General features: G+C 43.0%; 2 protein-coding genes across 9 annotated transcripts in view; one reads left to right on the top strand and one right to left on the bottom strand.

Moving 5' to 3' along the window:
- The window catches only part of LOC109307743 (elongation factor 2-like), a 28,680-nt gene extending 24,018 nt beyond the window's left edge, over positions 1-4,662 (top strand). Inside the window, exons 12-15 of the mRNA XM_019531802.1 lie at positions 69-422; positions 823-1,005; positions 2,193-2,325; positions 4,288-4,662. Of these exons, the coding sequence (XP_019387347.1) occupies positions 69-422; positions 823-1,005; positions 2,193-2,325; positions 4,288-4,481 (864 nt within the window). The 3' untranslated portion in view covers positions 4,482-4,662. The remainder of the gene's footprint in view (positions 1-68; positions 423-822; positions 1,006-2,192; positions 2,326-4,287) is intronic.
- Positions 4,663-8,248: 3,586 nt separating this feature from the next.
- PIAS2 (protein inhibitor of activated STAT 2) overlaps positions 8,249-23,229 on the bottom strand; it is a 46,580-nt gene continuing 31,599 nt past the window's right edge. For 2 of the 8 annotated variants that reach the window (XM_019531803.1, XM_019531806.1), the window contains exons 7-14: positions 18,938-19,043; positions 17,919-17,992; positions 15,964-16,124; positions 15,151-15,284; positions 14,569-14,740; positions 12,145-12,284; positions 10,008-10,045; positions 8,249-9,204 (exon numbers count right to left, since the gene is read on the bottom strand). In XM_019531803.1, the coding sequence (XP_019387348.1) occupies positions 9,019-9,204; positions 10,008-10,045; positions 12,145-12,284; positions 14,569-14,740; positions 15,151-15,284; positions 15,964-16,124; positions 17,919-17,992; positions 18,938-19,043 (1,011 nt within the window). In that variant the 3' untranslated portion in view covers positions 8,249-9,018. Of the gene's footprint in view, positions 9,205-10,007; positions 10,046-11,251; positions 11,369-11,584; positions 11,644-12,144; positions 12,285-13,905; positions 14,042-14,568; positions 14,741-15,150; positions 15,285-15,963; positions 16,125-17,918; positions 17,993-18,937; positions 19,044-23,229 lie in introns of those variants that run through there. The other 6 variants (XR_002100351.1, XR_002100352.1, XM_019531804.1 and 3 more) reach the window with 6 other exon arrangements.

Raw genomic sequence — 23,229 nt, 5'->3', positions numbered from 1 at the left:
TTTTATAATCTTAGCATAAAATGTCATGCTCACTATTAATTTATCGGGTTTTATTTGCCATCTTGCAGAAATCAGACCCAGTTGTATCGTATCGTGAGACAGTCAGCGAGGAGTCAACCCAAATGTGTTTATCTAAATCCCCTAATAAACACAACAGGCTGTATATGAAGGCCCGGCCCTTCCCTGATGGCCTGGCAGAGGATGTAGACAAAGGAGAAGTTACTGCCCGTCAAGAGCTGAAGCAGCGTGCACGTTACCTGGCAGAGAAATATGAGTGGGATGTGTCTGAGGCCCGCAAGATCTGGTGCTTCGGACCTGATGGAACAGGCCCGAATATCTTAGTTGACATCACCAAGGGTGTCCAGTATCTGAATGAAATCAAAGACAGCGTTGTTGCTGGCTTCCAGTGGGCCACAAAGGAAGTAAGTGTAATAGTAGCTTAGATGTTTTGTGTATTATCCAAACTTATTTTATGTATAAGTGTTATGAAATTATCTGGTAGTGGCATGATATTCAACAAATACTTAATTTGCTGTCTTGGACACTGGTTCCAGTACAACTTTCTGATTCTCCTGATGCTCTTACAACTTGTGTTTTTGAAATCCAGTGTTTTCATTTCTTCAGCCTAACTGCTTATTACAAACATGAGTCCTCATGATTCTAATTTTAAGGCCAGCATCTCATTGGAAGCACATTGTCAAATATAGTTCCAACAAATTCTGCACATCTGCAAACACTTTCCAAGTAGTAAAATGTTACCATACCAAATCCACCATTTTCTTCTTCTTTCAATCCTGTAAAAGGCCATCAACTCTCTTGCAGGGCGTGTTGTGCGAGGAGAACATGAGAGGTGTTCGTTTTGATATCCATGATGTTACTCTGCATGCCGATGCTATTCACCGTGGCGGCGGACAAATAATTCCTACTGCCAGGAGGGTCTTGTACGCATCTGCTCTTACAGCGCAGCCCAGGCTTATGGAACCCATCTATCTGGTAGAGATCCAGGTATGCAATAGAATCACCAGACTGGAGACAGGAGTGGGGAGATGTTGGATTGTTTCTAGGAAATGACTGTTGTAATTGTATGTAATTTTGAGTGTGATACTTTTGAGTTGTACAATTCTGAATCAGGGAGAAATTGAACAGCAGTGGCTAGACGCAGCGGGATGAATTCACTGTTCTTTGTAAACTGCCTATGCATCTCATGGAAACCAAAACCGTCCTGCTTTGCCCTTCCATGCTCTTGTCACTGTGGCCATGCATGGGGAACCTGGAACAAGCAGCAGATGACTCCTTGAAAACAGGAACTGCATGTAGATATCCCAAGTACCAGAAAGGGGATAGAAATAAGAACAATTGAGGAGGCTCTGTGTTGCTAAATACATCTCTGTAGACTTAGCATTTGTTTTTTTTTTAAGTTTTGACCTGCCTGAACAGTAATCCCTTCCCTACCCCCAACCAAGAAAATACAAGCCACTTGGTTTAGTGAATAACATTTTTGTATACAAGAGATTCTTGTTAGTTTTAAAAGTATCCATCTCTTGCTAGAGTAGTCAGTACACATACCATTAAAGGAAAGAAGGTGCGCTTCATCCTGGCTGTACTTCAGAAATGTATTCTAGTTGTTTTTTAAATCAGAAATCTCTTAAGTCTACATCTTACATCAGCTTATTGCCCCTCTGTTTACCACACTATAATCAATGTCTTGCAATGTAGAATTTACTCCTCTTGGGACTATTACTGAAAAACAGGTTTTTTTACAGCATCCCTAACAGTATCTTTAAATGTGTCAAAACAGGGTGCTTCCACCTCCTTTTAAGTATGTTGTTAGGCTGTACAATTGGTGGGGCCTTGCATACCAAAGTAGCTTGCCTTGTTGTCAAGATATGGAGGCTTCTTGTTTTCCATAGGCAGAAAGCTAAAGTACTTTGAGCTTGTCACCTCTGGGCACCATTGTACAGACATGCTGTAATCCAGTCTGTCCCAGGTCCCCGAGTTTTACCACCTCTGACTGGTGCCGAGACCGGTGATTGATGTGCTTTTCAGGAAGTATCTTAGAGAGACTAGATGGAAGAGGGAGACAGATCTAGTGGGGACCATTAGGTGTGATTTGTCTGGTTTTTTTCCCATTGCTGTACTTAATGTCAAACAGTTGTTGCATGCATCTAACTTGATACCAATTCTCTTCATAGTGCCCAGAACAAGTGGTTGGCGGGATCTATGGTGTGTTGAATAGGAAACGGGGTCACGTCTTTGAAGAATCCCAAGTGGCAGGAACCCCAATGTTTGTGGTCAAGGCTTATCTACCTGTAAATGAGTCTTTTGGTAAGATGGTCCTGTTCTCTCTAAGCGTGCCTACTGATAGCTGTGGCACCCCACGTGATTAACTGGCATTAATCAAATGGGAAATCTCACATTTTCTGTCACCTTCCTGCATTTTCTGCTTTATCAGTTCATTACCTCAAAAGTAGTAGTTCCCCTTTTCCCCCCAAGTCTGACAGGAAGGCAGTCCACTCCAGCGGGCATCAAGTCCTCTTTGGCACCACTTGCTGATGTGCAACAACTTCTCTGCAGTTCAAAAGTGTTTCATGTTTACCAGGACACTCATTTAAAATCTAAGCCCCCTCTACACATGCAGGTAAAGGCATGCTGGGATTTAATGCACAATCCACACAATGCCTTCTTTGCATGGCAGGTGTCATTTGTGGGATCTCAAATCAGATCCCATCATGCCTTACTGCCAAAGAAGCAAGCTTCTGCAGCTGAGACCCCCTCAACTGATAGGGCTTCCAGCCACAGGGGTCCCTGGCCACATGTTCACTTAACTTTGTAGCTGCTTCCTAACATGCTGTTATTATGCAGTTTGTGGAGTAATTTTGTTTCTGTCATGTCATAAACTGATTGAATGTGTGGCCAGGCAGCCGCTTACGGTGCAATTACACTTAAGGCGTGATTAACCAGTTAATGTGTAGATGGAGCCTAAATATGCTTACTAAAAATGTGAGCTGAGGCCCCTTCTACTCCACAGCAAGCTGGACCTTGAAAGGACTCTAGTTTGTGGTACTGGATTAGAAATCTTTATTTTTTTTTGGTTTAAATTTAAAAACTAAAGGGACAGATTCTCAACTAAGTTAAACTTCATTGGAGCTGGTAAAGCAAAGATGCCAAAAATTGATGTTTCCTATTGACACGGCGTGAGATGATGTTCTTAAATACTGAAATCTGTCTTAATGTGGCTGAATACACTTGGGCTGGCAAGGAAGAAGCAGCACTTGGTGATGGAAGGGGCAAATGCTGAATGAGCTAGTTGTCCTTCTTTAATTGACACACTTGAGATTTGTATCCTTTAAGTACAGAGAAGTGCTTGGGACATGCGGGTTGTGGAAACCCCATCCTTGAAAGCTTTTAAGATCAGTTTAGATAGGGCTGATCCTGCCTCGAGTAGGAGGTTGCACTAGGCCTCATGAGGTATCTTCCAGCCCTAATTTCCTGTGACGGAGATGCAGTGAGAGAGAGTGAGGTTTATGTTTTGGTATGTGTCTTTCCAGCAGACAGTTATAACAGTGAAGTCTGATGCTGTTAGACCAACATACAAGGACTTTTGGCTAGTACAGGTTACTGTCTTGGAGAACCTGGTATAGGCTGTAATAGCTAGAGTTATTTTGCTTGTGTAAACTGCATCTCTGTCTGGTTCAAGAGATTCCAGACATAGCTGTACCAACCAGGCCTGTAGAAGGAGACACATCCTCTTCCCAAGGTGCCAGGACCCACTGTAGCTTAGCTGCAGCTGTTTAAAACAGTGTGATCACAGTAGAGTTAAGTTAATGTCATGTTGGGTTAATCGCAGGGCAAGCAGGCACAGTAGCTGTCAGAAAGGAAAGGGCAAACTAGGACTGCTCTGTTCTCTTTTAAGACTTTTGTGACCTGGTTTTGGTTCTACCGCTTTCCAGTGGGGAACTGGAAGGAAAGAATAGATGGTGTTGGGAACAGGGGAGATGATCTGCTTAATTCTACAAGTGCTTCACTTACCTGCAGTTGATGTGCTAAGAGAGCATTCAGCACTGGACCATGTCATGATAAAAATGTGACAGACTAATTTAACTAACCCTTTTGGCTTTTGTGGGTCCGGCCACATGCCCAGGTTTGGATTAACTTGGCCTCAAAACAGCTAAAAATTTTGTTGCCCAATGTAATGGTTGCAAAAACTACGAGGATTCAGAACCTCGACAAAGATAACAAAGAAAGTATTTTCCAAGTAACCTGACTCTCTCTTCCATCCTTCACCAGGTTTCACTGCTGACTTGAGGTCTAACACTGGTGGTCAGGCTTTCCCCCAGTGTGTCTTTGATCATTGGCAGATTCTGCCTGGAGATCCTTACGATATAAATTCTCGTCCTTGTCAAGTTGTGGCTGAAACACGTAAGCGTAAAGGCTTGAAGGAGGGTATCCCACCTCTGGACAACTTCTTAGATAAGTTGTAACCACATCCTCCACTCGTCATACGTTACAATGCCTGGCTTCATATTACATTTCCTCATGAAACCAGGAGGGAAGTGGGAAGCTTGAGACCACCACATTGAATACAAACACAAGCCAACACATTGCAATTATGTCATGATCACCTACTAAAGAAGTAAATAAAATAATTAAGTGTTAAGTTGATGGACTTCTGAGGTTATTCTTGCTTGCAACTCTTTTACAGTTTTTACAAGTTGGATAAAACATGTAGGAATTACTTGCCTAAAGATTCGTACATTGTACTTTCTTTCCTAGTTGCTTCCCAGGTTGGAGGCTGTTATGTCCATTTGACATAATACAAGAATTCCTGCAGAACGGTTCATTTGGATTTTTCTTAGCATCGCATTTAGTTTAGTTTCCTTCTTCAAAAAGGCATGTTCCAGACTAGTGATAAGTGTGCCTGGAACTCAGGTGTTTCTTTAGGTGCTGGCATTCACAATGTAGGTAAGCATTTGTAACTTCCAACTAGCTGGATGTTTAAATTCCTGGTGCTAGGCCCCCCTTCCTCCAAGTGGGGTTCAGACTAGCTGATAGACAACCTGCTGTGCATCCCTCCCACAAAATACAAGATGGTGACCCCTTATGCCATATAGCCCCCCTGTGGGAGACTGACTCAAGTCTCTCCTCTGCCTGACTGGATTTGAATGCTGGTCTTCTACCTCAGAGTGCCCTGCTTGCTGGGCTGTCAAGCTACCCATGTCAGGTGTTTTCTTCTGAAGCAGTTTTACTCCCCCCCCCCCCAAAAGAACATACTGACTCTTAGGACATGGGAAGTTGGGTTTCTTGTTCCAAGTAGTTTTTATACAGGGAGAGGCTGAAAAATTCTCCTACTCTGAATATAAAATGAACCAGTTGCTTGAGTGCACATAGCTGGTAGGATTTGAATTGAGGTTTCCTGCATCCTAGGTGGGAGCACCTCCTGTGGGCAGGCCTAGATAGCTCCCTGCACAGCTGCAGGTTCCATGGATAATGTTTTCTAAGTACTTTTCTACTTCTGTATTTGCATTTGCTACCTTGATGCTATGAATTTGTTGATTAACTGTTTGCAGATAGAAGAAAAGGTTTTAACCTGCTGTCCTAATCTGTTTGTTTGTTTGTATCCTCATGGGTAATATAACAACCGAACCTGGTAAAGGTGCGCCTGGTTACAAAACCAGGTAATTCTAGTGTGGGAGCTTAGTGGAAGAGGAGAGGTACAGTAGACCTCTTAATGATGTGGAGAACAGAGCCTTTCTATTAAAGCAGGTAGTGGTACACTGTGCAACAGCTTGTCTTTCCTTAAGGATGAACTTCTTGCCCACCTGCAGCTGGTTTTGCCACTCCAGCATGCTGCTCAGGCTTGTGCATCTCCAGTCATGACATTTCTTCACAAGTGGGAATAATTCAGAAAAATGCTGACCGTCTTTTCAGGAATGTGCAAGGGCAGAGGATGCTGCAGGCAGGGAAGGAAGCTTGCAAGACCCATCAGGACAGCCTGATGCGTGGTGCACATGTGGGTAGAACTAGCAGGGGGCTGTTATTCCACAAGTACCAAATGCTGTGGCTGTAAACCTCATGCATAAGGTAACACACCTTATAGACATGCATGAGCAGCTTGCCTCAGTACTTTCATACAACACTACACAAGGCAGAGGTGTGTTATTATGGCTACCTGGAAATGAGCTACCTCACCCTGCTACAGGTCCATGGGCAATCAGGCTGGTGTGGTGGTAAGTCAACTGCTGGGCAATTCTTTTACAACCAAGAACTTAATGTACTTTTTTGGGGGCAGGATCCTCCTACATGACTTGAAAGGTACCTTTTACTGCTGGCTAGAGGTAGTGCTTCCCTCCATCCCATAGACTTCAGTGGTGCACAGTTCACTTGCTGTTGTCTAGCTGATGCTTCAAATTTTGGTCCACGGACCAGTTTCCTGGTAGCTATTTTGCTGCTAAAATGGGCATGCACTGAGGAGAAGGAAAGCTTCCCATTTAACAGCTGGGCTCCAGCTACGTGGAGCTAAGTACCATGGGCTCTTCAGTTGTTTAGGGAAAACCAACACCCCTTCATATGAGGCAGCTTATTTCAAATAAGGACTTTAGTAGTAACACAGCCTGAGTTGGTGGAAAAAACACTGCAGTAAGTGAAAATGACCACAAACTTCTTGTGCAGCAAGAGACTTGCATGCAACCAAGCCCTCCCCCAGAAAATGCCAAGTTGGAAATTTGTCTCCAGCTGCATTGATTTGGGCTGCTTGATAGGAGGGAAGTACTGAGCACTCGGAGCAGCACAAGCACTAAAAAAAGGAGTACTCTCCCTCCAAGCCAAGCAGATGCACGCATTTGGCCCATGTCAGTTTGTAAGTACTGAGACAGTGACACCATTTCATCATGAGCTTCTACAGCAATGATTAAGTAACCCTGGTTTTCCTTCAGAGATGCCAACTGTTGAACCGTGGATTGAATATCAGCTAGTACAACTCTGCTGGTTTTCCTTCAGTTCATTAGGAAGTTGGTACCGAGGAGCAACTAGTCACCTACAACCAAACAACAAGCAGCATGGCTTTATTAAGCATAAATCACGCCAGGGGGACCAAAAAAAAAAAAAAAAAAAAGCTTGATCACTGACAGGTACAAAACTAGAAGACAAAGTGGGGGAAAATAGTGGCTGCTCTATTAAGACAAGCTGAACAAGAGCTAAAAGATCATACAAATAAAAAAGGCTCAGCGATGCAGAGAACATGGAGGAGGATTGGCAGAGGGCTCTACAATCAGCCTTCTCTGCATACGTGGTTCGGATACCATGGTAACTGCCATGCATATGCCTACAACTGTGGAAGGCAAGCATCTCCCCCACTTAGTGAAAAGACAAAGTTGGGGAAAGGGCAGGAAATGTAGCAAGATTAAGTGATGAGTGAAAACTGGTTGCTACCTGAAGAATTTTAAATAGATACTCATGAAGCACAACACTTGGCAAAGTGGTCATGTCAAGATATGCAAAAGATACAGCAATAACGCAATTCCAGTTCTGAAGCAAAAGCACTTCCTCATTCCTTTCCTGGTCTCATGACATCTGGATGCAGCAGCGTGAATACTGTGTACACTTCTGGCAACTACACAAATGAAGCAGCAGAGGGCAACCAAAGAAAACAACTTACGGGAGAGGGGATGGAAAAGGGTTCATTTCAAATCGAATCAGCAAATCCTTAGGTCAGCCAAACTACTAGGAGCATGTACAATTAGATCTCATATATATGAGATGAGATCTCATTACATATATAGTTTTTGGTTGTGCAGGGACAGTAAGTGCCTACAATCATTTGAGGATGCAATTACAGGAGTCTGTGGACAGCTAGCAACACAGCAATGGACAGACAACAATTACTTTCCCACAGTGTGGGAAACCATGCGGCAACCCTAAAAAAAGGAAGGTCGTTAGTCATTTAAGCACACCAGTAAAGTCAACCTTGGGCAACATACAGGCTCAAGAATGATCCTCCACTGGACAAAGAATGGGATAAAAAAATTAAGTAGCTTCTTGGCAACTGCAAGAGCTGCACAGAAAGGCTTGCGGCTCAATTTGACCATCTGTTCTGGTTAGGTAGTTTTAGAAAGAAAACAAGGAGTTAGTTGTTTGAACAAGCACTTGTGTTTCACTTGATACAAGAGGTTTAACCAGAAATTAAGAAGGTCTACAGCCAGGCTCTGCATAGTAATGCTTTTACACTATGAATTGACAACGCACAGAGGTGTGTGGATGATACAGGATTTGCATAGTTTTCTTTTTCTCTAAAAGTCCGCTAGGAAGAGGAAGTAGTCACAGTTTAGGATTTTGTTTGCGTTTGTAAGCGAACAACATGAAGTCGGGGGAAAAAACCCATCAAACAATTCACGGAAGTATTTTCCAGGGTAAGGAGGAGGTAGGGAACAACCTAAACAAATATAAACACAAGTCATGGCTATTTCACAAAGCTTCATTCTCTCAAATGAAGTTTATTACAGGCCCCAGTGAAAGGATTAAAAGTTCGGCAATGCATACTTCTGCACCTTGTTCTTGTATCTGGGATAAATATATGCTCTTGTCCTCCTAGAGCGGTTAAGTGCCATTATTTAAAAAAAAAAAAAAAAAAAGTTTTCTTTTTCTTTTTACATTATTGCTGTGTATTACAACAAAAATACAAAACCACTTGTGGAATCCATCTGGCAACAAAACCAAGCGTTTCCCCAGAACAAGCTGGACAGGGTAGTGGGCCTGTTCCGAATGGGTTTCTTTTTATTCCAAGTTTTTCTCTTCCGAGCGGGGGGAAAAACAAACAAACAAAAAAAAACCAACAGAGTCTAATCACTTCAGTTCCTACTGTCACTGTAGTTAATTTAAAAAATCGCCACTTTCAGAAAGCAACAGATGCCATCTGTCTTTCAATAAATATCAAAATAACTTCCGAGATGCTGAAGTTGCGTGCCTCGGTTATGGTGAGCAGCTCTGTGCGATTGCTCCTCCAGTTTCTTGCTGCCCAGGGTTTCAGTCTAATGAGATGATGTCGGGAATGCTGCTTCCGCTACTAGTTATGACTCCGGTCTCGCTCCTGCTTGAAGAACTAACGTGAGTGCTGCTCTCGTGGTGGCTGGTTGAGGTGATGATGCTGCCAGGGGTGTTGCTTGTTAATGTTGAGGTGAGACTATCCAAAAACATAGGAGCACAGTACTGCTTGAAACAAACAATGATGCCGATAAGGAAGAGACTAGCTGCACAAGGGAAATGTATGCACTGAAGATACATTTCCCTTATATATAGTAAGCAAGCTACAACAACCTCACTGCAACAACACACAATACACAGTAAGAATCAGAGGTCTGCACACCAGTACACAAGCAAGCCAAAAACAACAACACCACAGTGCAGACCCTGCTCGTTCATTTGAGAGGCCCAAGCTGGTTCAAACATCACTTAAAGATGCTGGTTATTTGGCACTATATTGGGAAATACAGAGGTGTAAAATAAGGTCTTGTGTTGCTACAAACAATCTGTCATTTGTGCAAAGTCTGCTCCACAACTTGCAGCCCCCTCCCATATATACACAGCACCTTCCATCTTGTATGACACCGGAAACGCTGCAAAATTCAGTGTGGACAAAGCTCACCCTCTTCCACTCGCATGCAGCCAGAGTAGCCGTTTAAGGATACACAGCACCGCTAGCCGTTCAAACAGGTTCTACTGCAAGTGCTGGGAACATTTTGGGCAGGTTCTTATGAGCAAAGGGGAAAAGGGCCATAAGCGATCTACTAGGAAGCATCCTCCCTTACTAGCAGAGTACTCACACTTCCCATCATGGAGTGTTCTGCATTTTTCTCAGAAAGATGCAAGTACTAGGTAGGTGCTGTCTGAGATGGGATTGATTGTACGGCACCTCCTATACACCTGGCTAGTCCTGATTACTATTTTTAAGCAAGCAAACATGAAATACAAAAACTAAAAAAAGTTTAAAATGCCAATGTAGCCTAGAAACATACCTGTGGATCGACTGGAATTAGTGAAAGAAAATCCAGACCTAGAAAAGATAAGAATAAAATTAATTCCCATTTCTTCCATGAGTTAAATGTTTTGGTATAGTTTTAAAAAGAGTATTTTAAAAAGTATGTGTTAGCTATAAAGCACTTAGTGCAGGGTAAACGTGACACTAATTTCAACCAACTACATTATGGGGCAAGGGAAGTAATCTAGTACAAGTGGAGCTTAATTAAATGAAAGGGAGGTGATGAGGTGTTCATTGGAAATTTTGGGATGAATTTTATTTAATGTGGTTGCTTAAATGGAACTGTTGGTCCAAAACGCAAGTTTCACTGGCTGTTGTACCTGACTTGGCCAAAATGGGACTTGGAGAGTTCTCTCTATTAGAGATCCTCAAATGAGACAAGGTGACTACATGCACAAGTTCAGAAGCAAGCAGCAACTCTCTTCCTTTACCCAGTGACAGCCAGCAAGGACACAGTTCTAAAAAGTCAACCCCATTTTGTGTCTAGACAAATAAAAGGAATGGACAAGCCACTGTGAGCCGTTCAAACAATAAGCTTCAAGAGCAGGGACTAAAATTTTCTCATCTTTTGCACTGGGGTATAGAAACTTCTTAACACTCCTAGCCACAAACCAAGTCTTGACACAGGTGAAAGCTAGACATGAAAAAAACCCCAAAACCCTTTCATGACATACATGCCCCAGAGACCATAGCACATAGTGCTCCAGCAGTGATGTTAGTGAATGACTTCCCAGGATGAATAATAAGCAGGAATTGAAGAAAAAAAAAAAAAAAAATCAAAAATCAATTTAAAAAAAAGTGAAAAAAAGCAGGAATCTTATTTAAAAAAAACAAAAAACAACAACAACAAAACAGCCTGGGAGCTGCAGTTTGGCCACTGTTTTACATCTCAATATTTTGTCAGAAAGAGCTCAAGCGCTGGAAGTGTAGCAGCCTGATACTAGAGAGACTTCAGTCTTTCAGTTCTGAAGACCTTGGCCTTGCCTTTCTCAGTTCACCAGAATGAAATGGCAAGTGGAATGGGCTACAGCAAAACCCATGCTCCATCTCTCCCACTGACCCTTGCCCTCCAGCCAGTTCTGGGTAGTGGTCTCTTTCCTACGACAAACACTTGCAGGAGGCCCGTATGGACATAAGGGATCCATTTGGATGTGTGCTAGAACTCCAGCTCATCCTTAATTCTCTCCGTAAGGCTTCAGTTCATGGTAAGGTTTGACTAACCTCTGAACTGTCCAGTCTAGAAAGACATTGGTTTTTCTTAAAAGGAGCAATAAAGGAACCAGAGAGCAGTGAAATGAGGGGAACGAGATGTACCCCACTGCCATCATCAAGGTGGTGCTGAAAGAGAGAGGGGGAGAAGCCACAGATGTCACAGGGAGGAAAGACAGCTTGGGGATGGGGGTGTTGAACAGAAACTGATCCAAGTTTGAAGCCTGCTGTCAACCACCATTTTTCTAGGCGCTGTATACAATGCAGTAGGTAGAAGAGTTCCCAGAGTCCCCACAAATAGCATTTTTTGTGAACAGCCAGGGTAGAAAATACCAGCATTCCCACCTTTTGTTTGCTAGTTAGCAGCAGGGTTGAAGAATACATCATAGGCATTTAGGGTATGTCTAGGTAAAGAAAGGCGATAGAGGTCAGCTTACACATTGTAGCTCACCTTAACCTTTTTCCTAGTCTAGAAGTTACCACTAGGACCAACCTCAACCAGCTCAAAATTAAAAGTAAAAGGTGTCTGTCCTACTCTAGCAATAGGCTTAGCTTAAGCACACAAGTTAGCTGCATGGTTGCAAATTAAGATGCACACTCTTCTTGCTGTACTTTCCAGAAATGTGTTAAAATCAGATGACTTGTTCATCTCATTGCGAACCCTCTTCTAGCCAACTCACACCAACTGCAGCTGTCGATTTGAACTTCCAACGTTTCAGAAGCTAGAGTCGGAATCTGAGCTTAGAAAGAGCCTAAAAACTGGCCTGCACTGCTCCAATTTTAAAATGGCTTTAGTGCAGTGCTCAGTTTAATCCGAGTCTGCACGGCAAAACCATATCAGTTCATACTGACGCCCCACCAATTAATAAAACTACCAGAAAAGGCTAAAAATAACCATCACCTACCTGGCAAGTCTGATGAAATACTTGATATTGGTGGGTGGTGGAATGGTACTGAGTAGTCTGTTAATGATGGAGGAATAGCAGCAGGGTCAACCGTTGTCACACTGGGCACTCTTACAGTAGGTGGTTGATACATGAGAACCCTGTTTTAAACAGCATGGGAAATTACAAACAACCTGGCTGTTAGTTAACGGGAGAGAAAATTATGCACCACAGTGCACTCTCATTCACAAGGTCACTATATTACGTTACAACACAACTAGAGCGTGGCTACTCACTACACAGTACTCCACTCTAATCTCCTCTTTCATAACAGTCTTCATTATAACATGAACGTATCTTGTCTCTCAACAGCAGCTGTGACATAAGAGCAAGTTGGCATTAAAACAAAGGACAGTGCTGGAGTCATTTATAACACTCTACCATCCAGGAAAGAAATGGATATGTGTGTGTAAAAGTGAACAGAGTACTCTGGAAATGATGGGCTCACAGCTGAAGCCAGGAAGCCTGCACATGTTTAAGCTTCCCCACATATTGCTTCTTCTATACAGACTTCTAGCATCATCGAGGTGGTTATCATCTGCATTATTTGTTCTCACTAGAGCAGAGATAACCAATATGCATCTGACAGCAAGCCCATTTTTACTTGCAACTTAAAACCAGAGTTAAATTCAGCTCTCCAGAGGTGCAATACAAGTACAGTAACTTACTGGGCCAACTATCCACCTGAATATTTGAGTAAGATTTTTTGGCACCTTCAAGTCCATGGTAGAAACTTCTACAGGAAACTTATACCTGGCACATACATTACTACACACTGAAAAATGTCATATCCTGAAAGACTAGCATTTGTTGTTCAAAAGCCACAACACATTTAATATTCTGGTGCCCTGTGCCCAGCAAGCGGGCAGGAGGAATATCTCCTAACAATGTGCAACAGGCATGGATCCTAGGAGCCATGTGGCACCAGCTATTGCATTATGGAAGGGAAGTCACCGCTATCCTCTTATTTTCTAATGAAAGTGATGTTTACAACTCTTTTCAGCTGGAATCAGTAATATGAGAAGATGCCTCCTGATAAGATTCCTCCACTGTTCAAGTGATGGCATTGGGAAGGGGGGGTGTCACTTCTGAGAATTGTTTAAGACAAATAATCTGAGCTACAGACTTGCCAAAGGACAACCCCACATCTTATTGGCTGTGGAGACTGCAGGGCTTGCTTAGCACTGCCACCAACTGAAGAAGAGAGAAAGGTAGTAATAGTAGTAGTAGTTGTTATCTGGGGGGGCATACAGGTGACAATATACCTTTTTTTTTTTTTTTTTTTTTTTTTTTTAAAGACAGACATGAACCACTACACCATGACTTACACTTTAGGAAAAAGTTCTAAGTAGTTGGTGAATCCCAAAGCTTAACTCTCTGTAGTCTGTGGGTGGAACAAAAACCAAATTTTAACAACGGTCACCCTAGCAAACCATTTCTATGGTTAGCTGGGAATTTGGAGGTTTCCCAGGCTCAAGGGAGTCCCAGAGAAAGGTCTTGGGGGAAAGCTGCTGAATCATGTAGATATGGAAGGGACGCAGGAGGAAGAGACATTGCTAAAGAAGCTGGTTCATGTTGCTGCAAGTTAGGAGTTCCGAATCAAGGGATAAAAGGCGACCAACCAGATATGATCTAGGGCAAGCTGGACTTCTGCTAATGCCTAACAAGAAGAGATCAAAATGCATTTTCCATGTCATTCCACCAGGGATAAATATGGCCCACCTGTTTCTAGCAAGATGACTTCTTGCCTCCTCTAGCCTTAACTCCCAATCTCTCTTCTGTTACTCTACTGAACATTTGGTGCATTTCTTGGCCTCTTCTGACAGGGAATTCTTGTTTAAGTTCAGCTGTCTGCAAACTTTGCAAGGAAAAATCTAGATGTTTGTACGAAGTAAAAGCCCTTCCCTTCCAGGGTTGGCAGAATGGACTTCAGCACAGTGAGGCAGCAGAAAAGGATTTAGGGAGGCAGAGGACACCAGCACCCCTTCCCTACCCCCCCCCCTTGCTAATTTGCCATACATTTTCAAATCTTAAAGTAGAAACTAGTTTAGCAAGAATGCATTAGCATTTTGCACCGGGATGGTCCCTCAGCTCCTGTGGCATGAGGACAACCCTTGTTATTGCAATCAGCTTATCATCAATTGCCTTTTCTTGGGAGGTCATTCCTGGAAACAGCAACAGTCAGTGCAAGTCTGTGACGTAAAACTATTTAATTACACTTTGCCTGTACAAAGATACTGTATTAATACAGCCTTCAGCAAGAAAAGGCCTAACAAAATTCTCCTGTGAAGTTTGGAACTCCATTCACAAGAGATTACAGCTTCATCCACATTTCAGTTCATATGAGACATTACAGAATAACAACTAACTTTAAAATTAACAAACCCTTTGGTCGGGCTTCCTTGCGTTTCAGACATAAATATGCACTTCCTTTTGGCAGGAGGATCTTCCTCTTCATCAGAAGAGCTTTCTATCGTCAAGTCAATAACATCAACTTTCTTCTTATTTGTCTCATTGGCCACAGTCAGAGAACATGGTTTGCTGACAACGCTGGAACCTGGAGAACAGAAATAAAAAGCATGGCTGTTCAGAAAGTTGCAGCTATCAGCAGCTGCCATCTGCAGCATGTGCAACGCCTCAAATTTAATTTAGCTGGCTTTCCTGACTACTACATAGGGAGTAGTTATCAGGACCCTGCTTTCCGAGATCAAAGACTAGGAATCACATAAATTAAAATTAGAAACCCGGAGTCATCTAGAGCAGCTCTGTGTTCCATTTCCCAGAACAATCATGCAAAATGCTGGGTGCTTTTCTTTCAAAGCAGCAGGTGTACATTTAAAATGTAAATGGATAAAGAATTAGTTTGGGTGTCAGTAGTACCACCCTAGCACTTCTGTATCCTAAGAGTCTAAGACATGACAGCATCTATTTTTATCTGTTTGCCATTCAGTACTCTAACACACATACTTTCTATTTTGGTGCACGGTGGACTGGATACTTTCAGAGCTTCCTTCTTAGGCCTCATAGGGCACCAGGAACCATCCTCTTGGAATTTAATCTCATCCACATCAGAGCATTCATTAAGTATTTCCATAAAGAGCCTGGAAAATAAAGACAAGCTGCTTTAGTTTTGTTCCTAGTCTCAAGCCAAGTGAGAAGATGCAGTTGATGGAATTTGAACTGCATCAAACAAGCTAGAGAGAGAAGTCGAGTCTACCATGGGGTATTACAGCAACATTCTAATAATGTTTAAGGTCCCGATTAATTCTCTAGGATTTCAGGTCTGTAAAGAAAACTGCAGCCCCTCCCTCACACTCCACTTTGGGGCACTGCTGGTATTCATGGATGGACCTTGAAGCGGAATAGTGAAGACTACAGAGAAAAAGCAAAGGTTTGTATTAAGCACTTCCAAAATGTTTTAGGGTCTGATTTGAAAAGATGGTTTCAAAGTAAAGCCTGCTAATTTTCTTTCATGTGCCAGAGGATGCACTGCCCTCTCTCAAGTCTAAATGATATTCCAGAGCTGAGGCAAACAGTGTGTGCGCTTTATGAATGAATTACTACAATGATTTCTGTTATGAAGGTCCAATTAGATTAGTATCTACAAATACTTAAGGAAATAATTTGGAAGTCAGGTGGTCAAAACTTATTACCTAAATCTAAGTCTCAATGTTCAAACATAGCATAGGTTTTTGTTCTTTAGTTAGGTTTTCCTTAACTGCTGTATTTAGCTAAAAACTAAAAATTTAAAAAGACACACACACACTCTCTCTCTCTTACCCATCTAATATCAGACTCTCGTAAGCTGCCTTTTTATCACAAACAGGACAAATCCAGGTGGGTTTCTTCTCATTCATTTGTAGATAAAGAGCGGCATCAAAACACTGTAGATGTGTGCAGGTCACAGCACGACATGGGATTGTCAATCTCATCTTTCCCAGCTGCAGGAGATGCATTGGAAATGAGCATCAGAACCAAAAGACAGGAGGGAAGCTCCCGTCTTTCAGAGATAACAGTGAGATCAAACACATATCAGTATGGTAAAATGGTCTCCTACTGGTAAGCAAGCACCCAATACAGAGGTCTTGTAATGCTCAAGTCAACAGCATGTGTGTACAGAAAGGGTAATGGGATCATGCTGCCCATGTGGAGTCATCATTCAGGTGTCAAAACCCAGCAGAGATTTTTTAAAGTGGTGTCAGTTTTCTGCTGCTGGGCCCACTTTTCCCTAAGTAAATAACTGGAACACTATTCCCATCATCATTTCTATTTTGTACCTCTTACTTAAGGATCTTAAAATACTTGGTGAATCCTGACCAGCCAAGCCTCAGCTCTGGACTGGTGTTACACTCACGTTGTAGGAGGGAACAAAACTGTAGAGCAGAGGTAAGTTATTAGCTATGTTAGTCTCAAGTCATGCAGAAGATACATCTCTAAAAAGGTGCCACTCTGCCCTACCTGGTTCAAAGAGTCATGAGCTGTCAGAGGCAACAACCTACTTCAGCAGATGCTGGGAACAGAGTGGCATACAGTTTAAATAGAAGGGAAGGGGCAAGGGACAGGATTCTGCTGAAGAAAGGGAATAAGTAGAAGCAGTTAATACCTGGAGGGACACAAAAGCAAACAGCTAATCCAGATAATGGAATAAGAATCTCTACTCCTTTCTAAACCAGGGCTGCAGTTAAATGGCAAAATGAAACCCAATCTGCGATCCCAAAAATTGTGCCTCCTGCCAAGCCACACATGCAAAGCAGGACATACAGTTTTGGGATCGGGGATCAGATCCCAATCAAGTCCTACATACCAGTGATCCTGGCTTCCTCTGCACCAGTAAAAAGGTGCCCAACAATTTGAGCATGGGGTGTCCCTGGGGACCTACCAAGCCAGAGCTCCCAGAGCCAGCTGACAACCAGCAGATTTTTGCCTGGATCAGGACTTAAACTGGCCACAGCACAGTCCTTGCCGGCCAACTATCAGCTTATCAGGCACTTTTGTCAGGGCAGAGGGAGCCAGGGCCCACTCAAGCCCTGGTGCGGTCCCAAAACCACCTGATGATCAGCCAAGGTTAGTGTTCTGCCACAGACTTTCACACGTTTCTGGAGCTGATGTCAGATCCGTGTCCATCCATTCTTTTACCCAAAGCTTGCTCCCTCTGGCCAATGTTGATGGTACCCATCTTAGGCAGGGCAGGCAAATGACTGTCATGGTCAAAACCCAAGTGGAAACAAAACCCAAGAACTTCGGCTCACAAAGGCGTTTTGTTTTGGCTTGCTCTAGAAGCAGTCAGGGTTTGGATACCTTCACAAAGGATGTGGCAGCATGGTATATCATAGGCAAGGACATCAGATTTTTATCCCCAGATCTGCCATTTACCTGCTTCAAGATTGTAAGCAAGCAAATTTTGATTTTCAATAGGTCAGTTTCACTCTCTAAAGAGAGGATGAAACAATACCGACCTTCCATTTGGAAGGGCTCGAGATGTACAGGTGAACAAGAGCCAAGTATTATTTTACACTGCACTTGATGGTCATCACATTTTTATGCTCCAGCTTGTTGAATGTTGCTAGTATTCATCCACAGTAAGTGCCTTTTAAATCTCTAAATAAAAGCCATTAAAATAATTTGCAACACAGATCCTTTCGTGATGTGCACCATGGAGTTCAAAGTTGCACAAAAAACAATTAAGTCTTCAAACACAAAAAGCGTGCACATATAATTACTTCAACTCTACTTACAGGACACATTAGAGATACCCGCAGACTGGTTGTGGCAATTTCACTATCAGGATCTGCAGTAAGTTTTTCTTTAACTATTAAAATAAAAAAAATTAAAAGAAGTGTCATACATGGACACCTACATTATTAAAATACCATCTCTGATGCTTGTATGTGTTGTTTTCCACATGCCACCATCTGAAGTGAGAAATTGTGAAGATCTGCTTGCAGCAGGTACCAAATGGGTACTAGTTTCTTAATTTAAAAACTCAATCCTGCAAATGTTAGCAATCCAAGTATTTACTACCAGCAGGAACAGCTCCACTGACTAGCCACAGTAGGTAGCACTCATTTGAGGAGCATACTAATAGGCAATCATTGATCCTTCTGGAGGTGTGAAAGGTTGCCAGGACTTCAGATGTGTACATCTAGGCAGGAATAAGGAGTGGAGGCTGCCCAGACCTTCCTTCCCTTCTTTAGAGCACTGAAACAGGCCAAAGACTGGACCAAGTCCAGACATTCAGTGCCTCAATGGTTGTAGTTATATACCTGTCCAGGAATGGAGCAGACAACAATTCTACCACTGAACCACACCAATGGGTTGAGGAGCAGACCCTAAACAATAAATACATGGGGGAGCATGGGGGGCAGAAGCACAACAAATACCCTATGCCACCCCAAAGAATTATGTCAAACAATTATTCCAAAAAGAAAAAAAGGAAAAAAAACCCAACAACTTTAACACACAAAGGGCTGAAGACACCCCTTTCACCTGGAGAGCCCAAATGGACACTGCATCTGAGAGCCCACACTGTGAAGGAGCTACTAACATTTTTGGGAAAGATCTCAACAGCAACCAGGTGGGCTGGATGGAAGCACAGCAGTTGGGCAATGCAAGATATCAGAGTAACAGCACTGCAAGTTACTCTGGGGATCCAGTGCTTCCACTCAATGCTGCAAATCCTTTTACCATTTCTAAACATTTCTACCTATCAAGCCCTATCATCCCCAAAAAGTAGAAAAATTCATATAAAACTTACTTAGTGCTCTGGAATGATCTGGGTTTCTGATACCTTTCATTTTTAACCTCTGTAACAGCATGGCTGATGTAAGCTGACGAACAAGGTATACAGACATAGAGTAGTTCTGCAAAAGGGTGAAAAGTGACAAGCTGAAACAACTTGATGGCATTCAATACTGACAAATGTAAGGTACTCCACCTTGGGGGAAAAAAACAAACCCACAGCATGCTTATATGCTCAGCAGTGCTACACTCACTAGCACCAAGGCTGAAAGAGACTCGGGGGGTCATGACTGACCACAAGATGAATATAAGCCACCAATGCTATGTCACAGCTGGTAAAGCAAACCAGACTGACTTGCATCCATAGATGCTTCTCAAGTAAATCTCAGGATTCATCATCCCGCTGCACTTGGCCTTGGTGGGGCCCCAGCTGGAGTACTGCATCCAATTCTGGGCTCCACAACTCAGGAAGGCTGTTGAGAAGCTTGAGAGAGTCCAGAGGAGAGCCACGCGCATGATCAGAGGACAGGAGAACAGGCCTTATGAAGAGAGGCTGAGAGCCATGGGACTCTTCAGCCTGGAAAAGCGCAGACTCAGGCATGACCTGGTGGCAGCCTATAAGTACATCAGGGGTGTGCATCAGGATCTGGGGAGACATCTGTTCACCAGAGCGCCCCAAGGGATGACAAGGAACAACGGTCACTAAGTCCACCAAGACCATTTTAGGTTGAATGAGGAAAAACTTCTTTACTGTCCGAGCCCCCCAGGCCTGGAATAGACTCCCTCCAGGAGGTGGTGCAGGCACCTACTCTGGACTCCTTTAAGAAACGTTTGGATGCTTATCTCGCTGGGATCCTTTGACCCTAGCTGACTGCCTGCCCCTGGAGGTAGGGGGCTGGACTCGATGAGCTCGAGGTCCCTTCCAGCCCTAACGTCTATGAAATCTATGAAACGTTCGGCTTTTACTTAATGCAACAACACACTTCACAATACAGTATTAGGCCATTTAAAACAAACTACTAGAATTATACTGCATTTATTATAATAAATTAAATCACACTTTCAAATCACGTCTATAAATATTTCTAATCTGCTTCAATTGGGCAAAAAAATCCCACTGGTCACCAAAAATGTTGGCACTGCAACATTTAAAGCCACTGAAATCATGCTGCTAGATGGGGAAATTCTCCACCTAAAAGTTTAGGCTAGATATCAGAAGGTGCTACTTCACAGTCAGGGCAGCTAGGATCTGGAACCAGGTTCCAAGAGAAGTGGTGCTGGCTCCTACCCTGGGGGTCTTTAAGAGGAGGTTAGACGTACACTTTGCTGGGGTCATTTGACCCCAGTACTCTTTCCTGCCATGGCAGGGGGTCGGACTAGATGATCTGCTCAGGTCCCTTCCGACCCTAGAAACTATGAAATTAAGTTCTCAATATTTTTTCATAGTACTGCCTAACTTTTCTCCATCCGAACTGCCTACATTTCCTCATCATACTTACGTTTCCCTAAGCTAAGTATCAATCCTTCCTCTAGATCCATGCCCTGCCAACATTCAGTGGCATATTACCTCATTAGTTTTCACTTAGCCAAGCTAAACATTGTGTACCTCTAAATTTTTCTTCAAAACTAAACACTACACACTTTAGGCCTTTAACTACTTTCTGATCTTTCCTTCAAATGTCTTCCAATTTATCAGCGTATTTCTGATGAGAGCACACACACACACACAAAAAAAAGAGAGTAGTATTTGAGACAGGTGTTTTTGTATCTAGTTCAAAACAAATACCAGCCCTCATCACTTATCTCCTGTAGGGATGCAGTTGCAAAAGGTCCCTATTTATTTAATTCTGCTCACTGCATTCTTCCCCTCATCACTGATGGCACAAAGGCATTATGAAAAACTGTGATCATGGAGATACTCTCTGACAATATAAACCACTGCAAAGAAGGGTTTTTGAGTTTTATAGCAGAGATCCTGAATCAGCCAACATATCCAGGGCTCAGTCCTGCAAGATTCATAGATGTTAGGGGCTGAAAGGGACCTTACAAGATCATCAGGTCCAACCCCTCTGCATTTGTGCAAGAAAGACTGCTGGGGTCAGATGACCCCAGCAAGGCAGGCATCAAGACACTTTTTGAAGATGCTGAACACTGACTTTCATGGGCCTGGCAGATGTTCACTTTATGGCATGATGGGATTGGACCTCCCATCCCAACAGCTGGGCCTCCTGCTACGCCTTATGTGCTTTGTTGGGACTGGGGATTAGATCTGTAATCACAATGCCTGCATCACCCAGCACAGCTGGCTTTTAGGCATCACAGGTACATGGTGACCAAGGTTGAGGAGAGGCTACCGAATCCTGGTGTCTCCATGGCTGGGATGTCTAAAGTGCCTTGGCTCCCCAGGACTCATGACCCAGCATTTTAAAAAGTGCCGTGCCCTGCAAGGCCTGTAGGACAAATCAAGAAAGACTGCTGGACACAGGGGTTGCCGAGTTGGGGAAGGAGCTCCTCTGCTTCCCCACCCCCAGGTAACCTTGCAACCTGCTCCCCCAGAAGCCTGCTTTCAACATCAGGACAGGGGCTGTCCCAGCCCTGATACTGACCCCCATCCCAATGATTGTCAGCACAGACATGGGGCATGCTACACATTTTATTCCATTTAAGTAGGAGCCACAAAGATGGTTCACATGGTTTGTGGAACATCTCTGTGGCTGGTTTGCCACTATGGTACCATAAATCAGCTGCACATGTAGCACTTACTATTTATGGTGCGATTAACATGTTACATTTTAAAGGTGCAATTCACACGTGCCTGGGCCTCAGACAGCAAACACTTAAACACGTGCTTAAAATTGCAGCCTGTAAGTTGTCAGTGTAGACCTTAAATGCTGGCAAATGTGAGAGCTTGCAGGAGGGAACTTGGGAACCACTACAGCAGAAACAGGATTGACATGTTTAAGCAACCCCATAAAACATAAGTAGAATCTACGACTTGCTTACTCAAATCTGCTTTTTTTCCCCCCTTCATCTCCTAGATGTCCGAACTGTTTCTCCTTTACCTTTCTTGTCAAAAAACAGATTTAAGAGCGGCCAATTATCCTTACAGACACCACTATTCTCACTTTCTTTCCTTGATTAAAGACCCACTTTTCTTTTTACTTAATTCATCCACAATGTCTCTAAGAGATTCTCTTATAACCCCTTTGACTAGTATGAACCCTTAACTATTTTTAAAAGTCAAGCAGTTTATCCACACCCAAAGGGTGCCTACCACTGGATACTGTCTGTCCCCTTTCTTCCCTGAAGTCTGTTATCCAAAGTGCATTCTCTTTCTACCAGAAGCTACGCAAGCTTTGGATATATACAAATGTGTGTAACACATGCTTTATCTCCTTTTTTTACCCTCTGTTTCATCTTTGATGCACCTGTACTTAAAATCCCTGTATCACTTAGCAAGTTACAAGGTCAGCTCCATTTGCAACAAAAGGATATGCGGCTCCTTACGATCTTGTACATACACATGCAGAGCTTCAGCAACAAATGGTCCTGCTGTCTTATTTTTATTTACAAGAACAGCTGAAGAGTCAGCACCAATTTCCTTACACGAGTACTAGTTTTTGAGTACTCCAATTCTTCTTTTGGGTCAAGTGAAGTTGTTTGGAAAGGAGCATACAAAAAACCCCTAGAACTCTTGGGTCTTTGGGAAGAAACAGCATTCAGGAGGAAAAACTAAAATCTGGAAACAAATGCAAGTCTCCCTCCACATTCATACAGCCAAAGGAGAACTGGTCCTTTTCAAAAGGTCCTTTTCAAAACTGATCCTTCTCCAGTTGATTTCTGCATTCTGAATGCTGCAGAGCATTTGCTTTATCACACAACTATACACCAGGCTGAGAAACTAGTGCCCCTTTCACTGATTTGTCATCTGTGGCTTAAGTATCTCTTTTGCTTTGGGTCATACCTCTAGAACAAAGCAATTCCAAAAGAAGCAGATATGTAAGACAGTTTAGGTCAATGCTGATGCCAAATACATCAGGAATTGTGTCAGAAACTTCCATGGGACTTTCATGTCTTTGACTCTGTAAAGGTGTAGGGTAGAGATGCACTAATATCGGTCATATATCAAATCAGCACCAATAAAAGGAAAATTAGCATTAAATCGGCCATTGGCTTTTTTTGGCCAGTGTAGCCAATAATGTTACTAATAAATGCTACGTGCCTGCATGCAGCTGCAGCATGCACGTGGCCAGGAATGCAGCCCAGCAGCTTGGAGAGCAATGTCCTGCCAATAAGTCGGGGGGAGGG

This window comes from Crocodylus porosus, unplaced genomic scaffold, assembly GCF_001723895.1.
Source record: "Crocodylus porosus isolate Cpor-Errol unplaced genomic scaffold, CroPor_comp1, whole genome shotgun sequence".
Lineage (NCBI taxonomy): Eukaryota > Metazoa > Chordata > Crocodylia > Crocodylidae > Crocodylus > Crocodylus porosus.
This window is presented reverse-complemented; position numbering and strand designations above follow the sequence as displayed.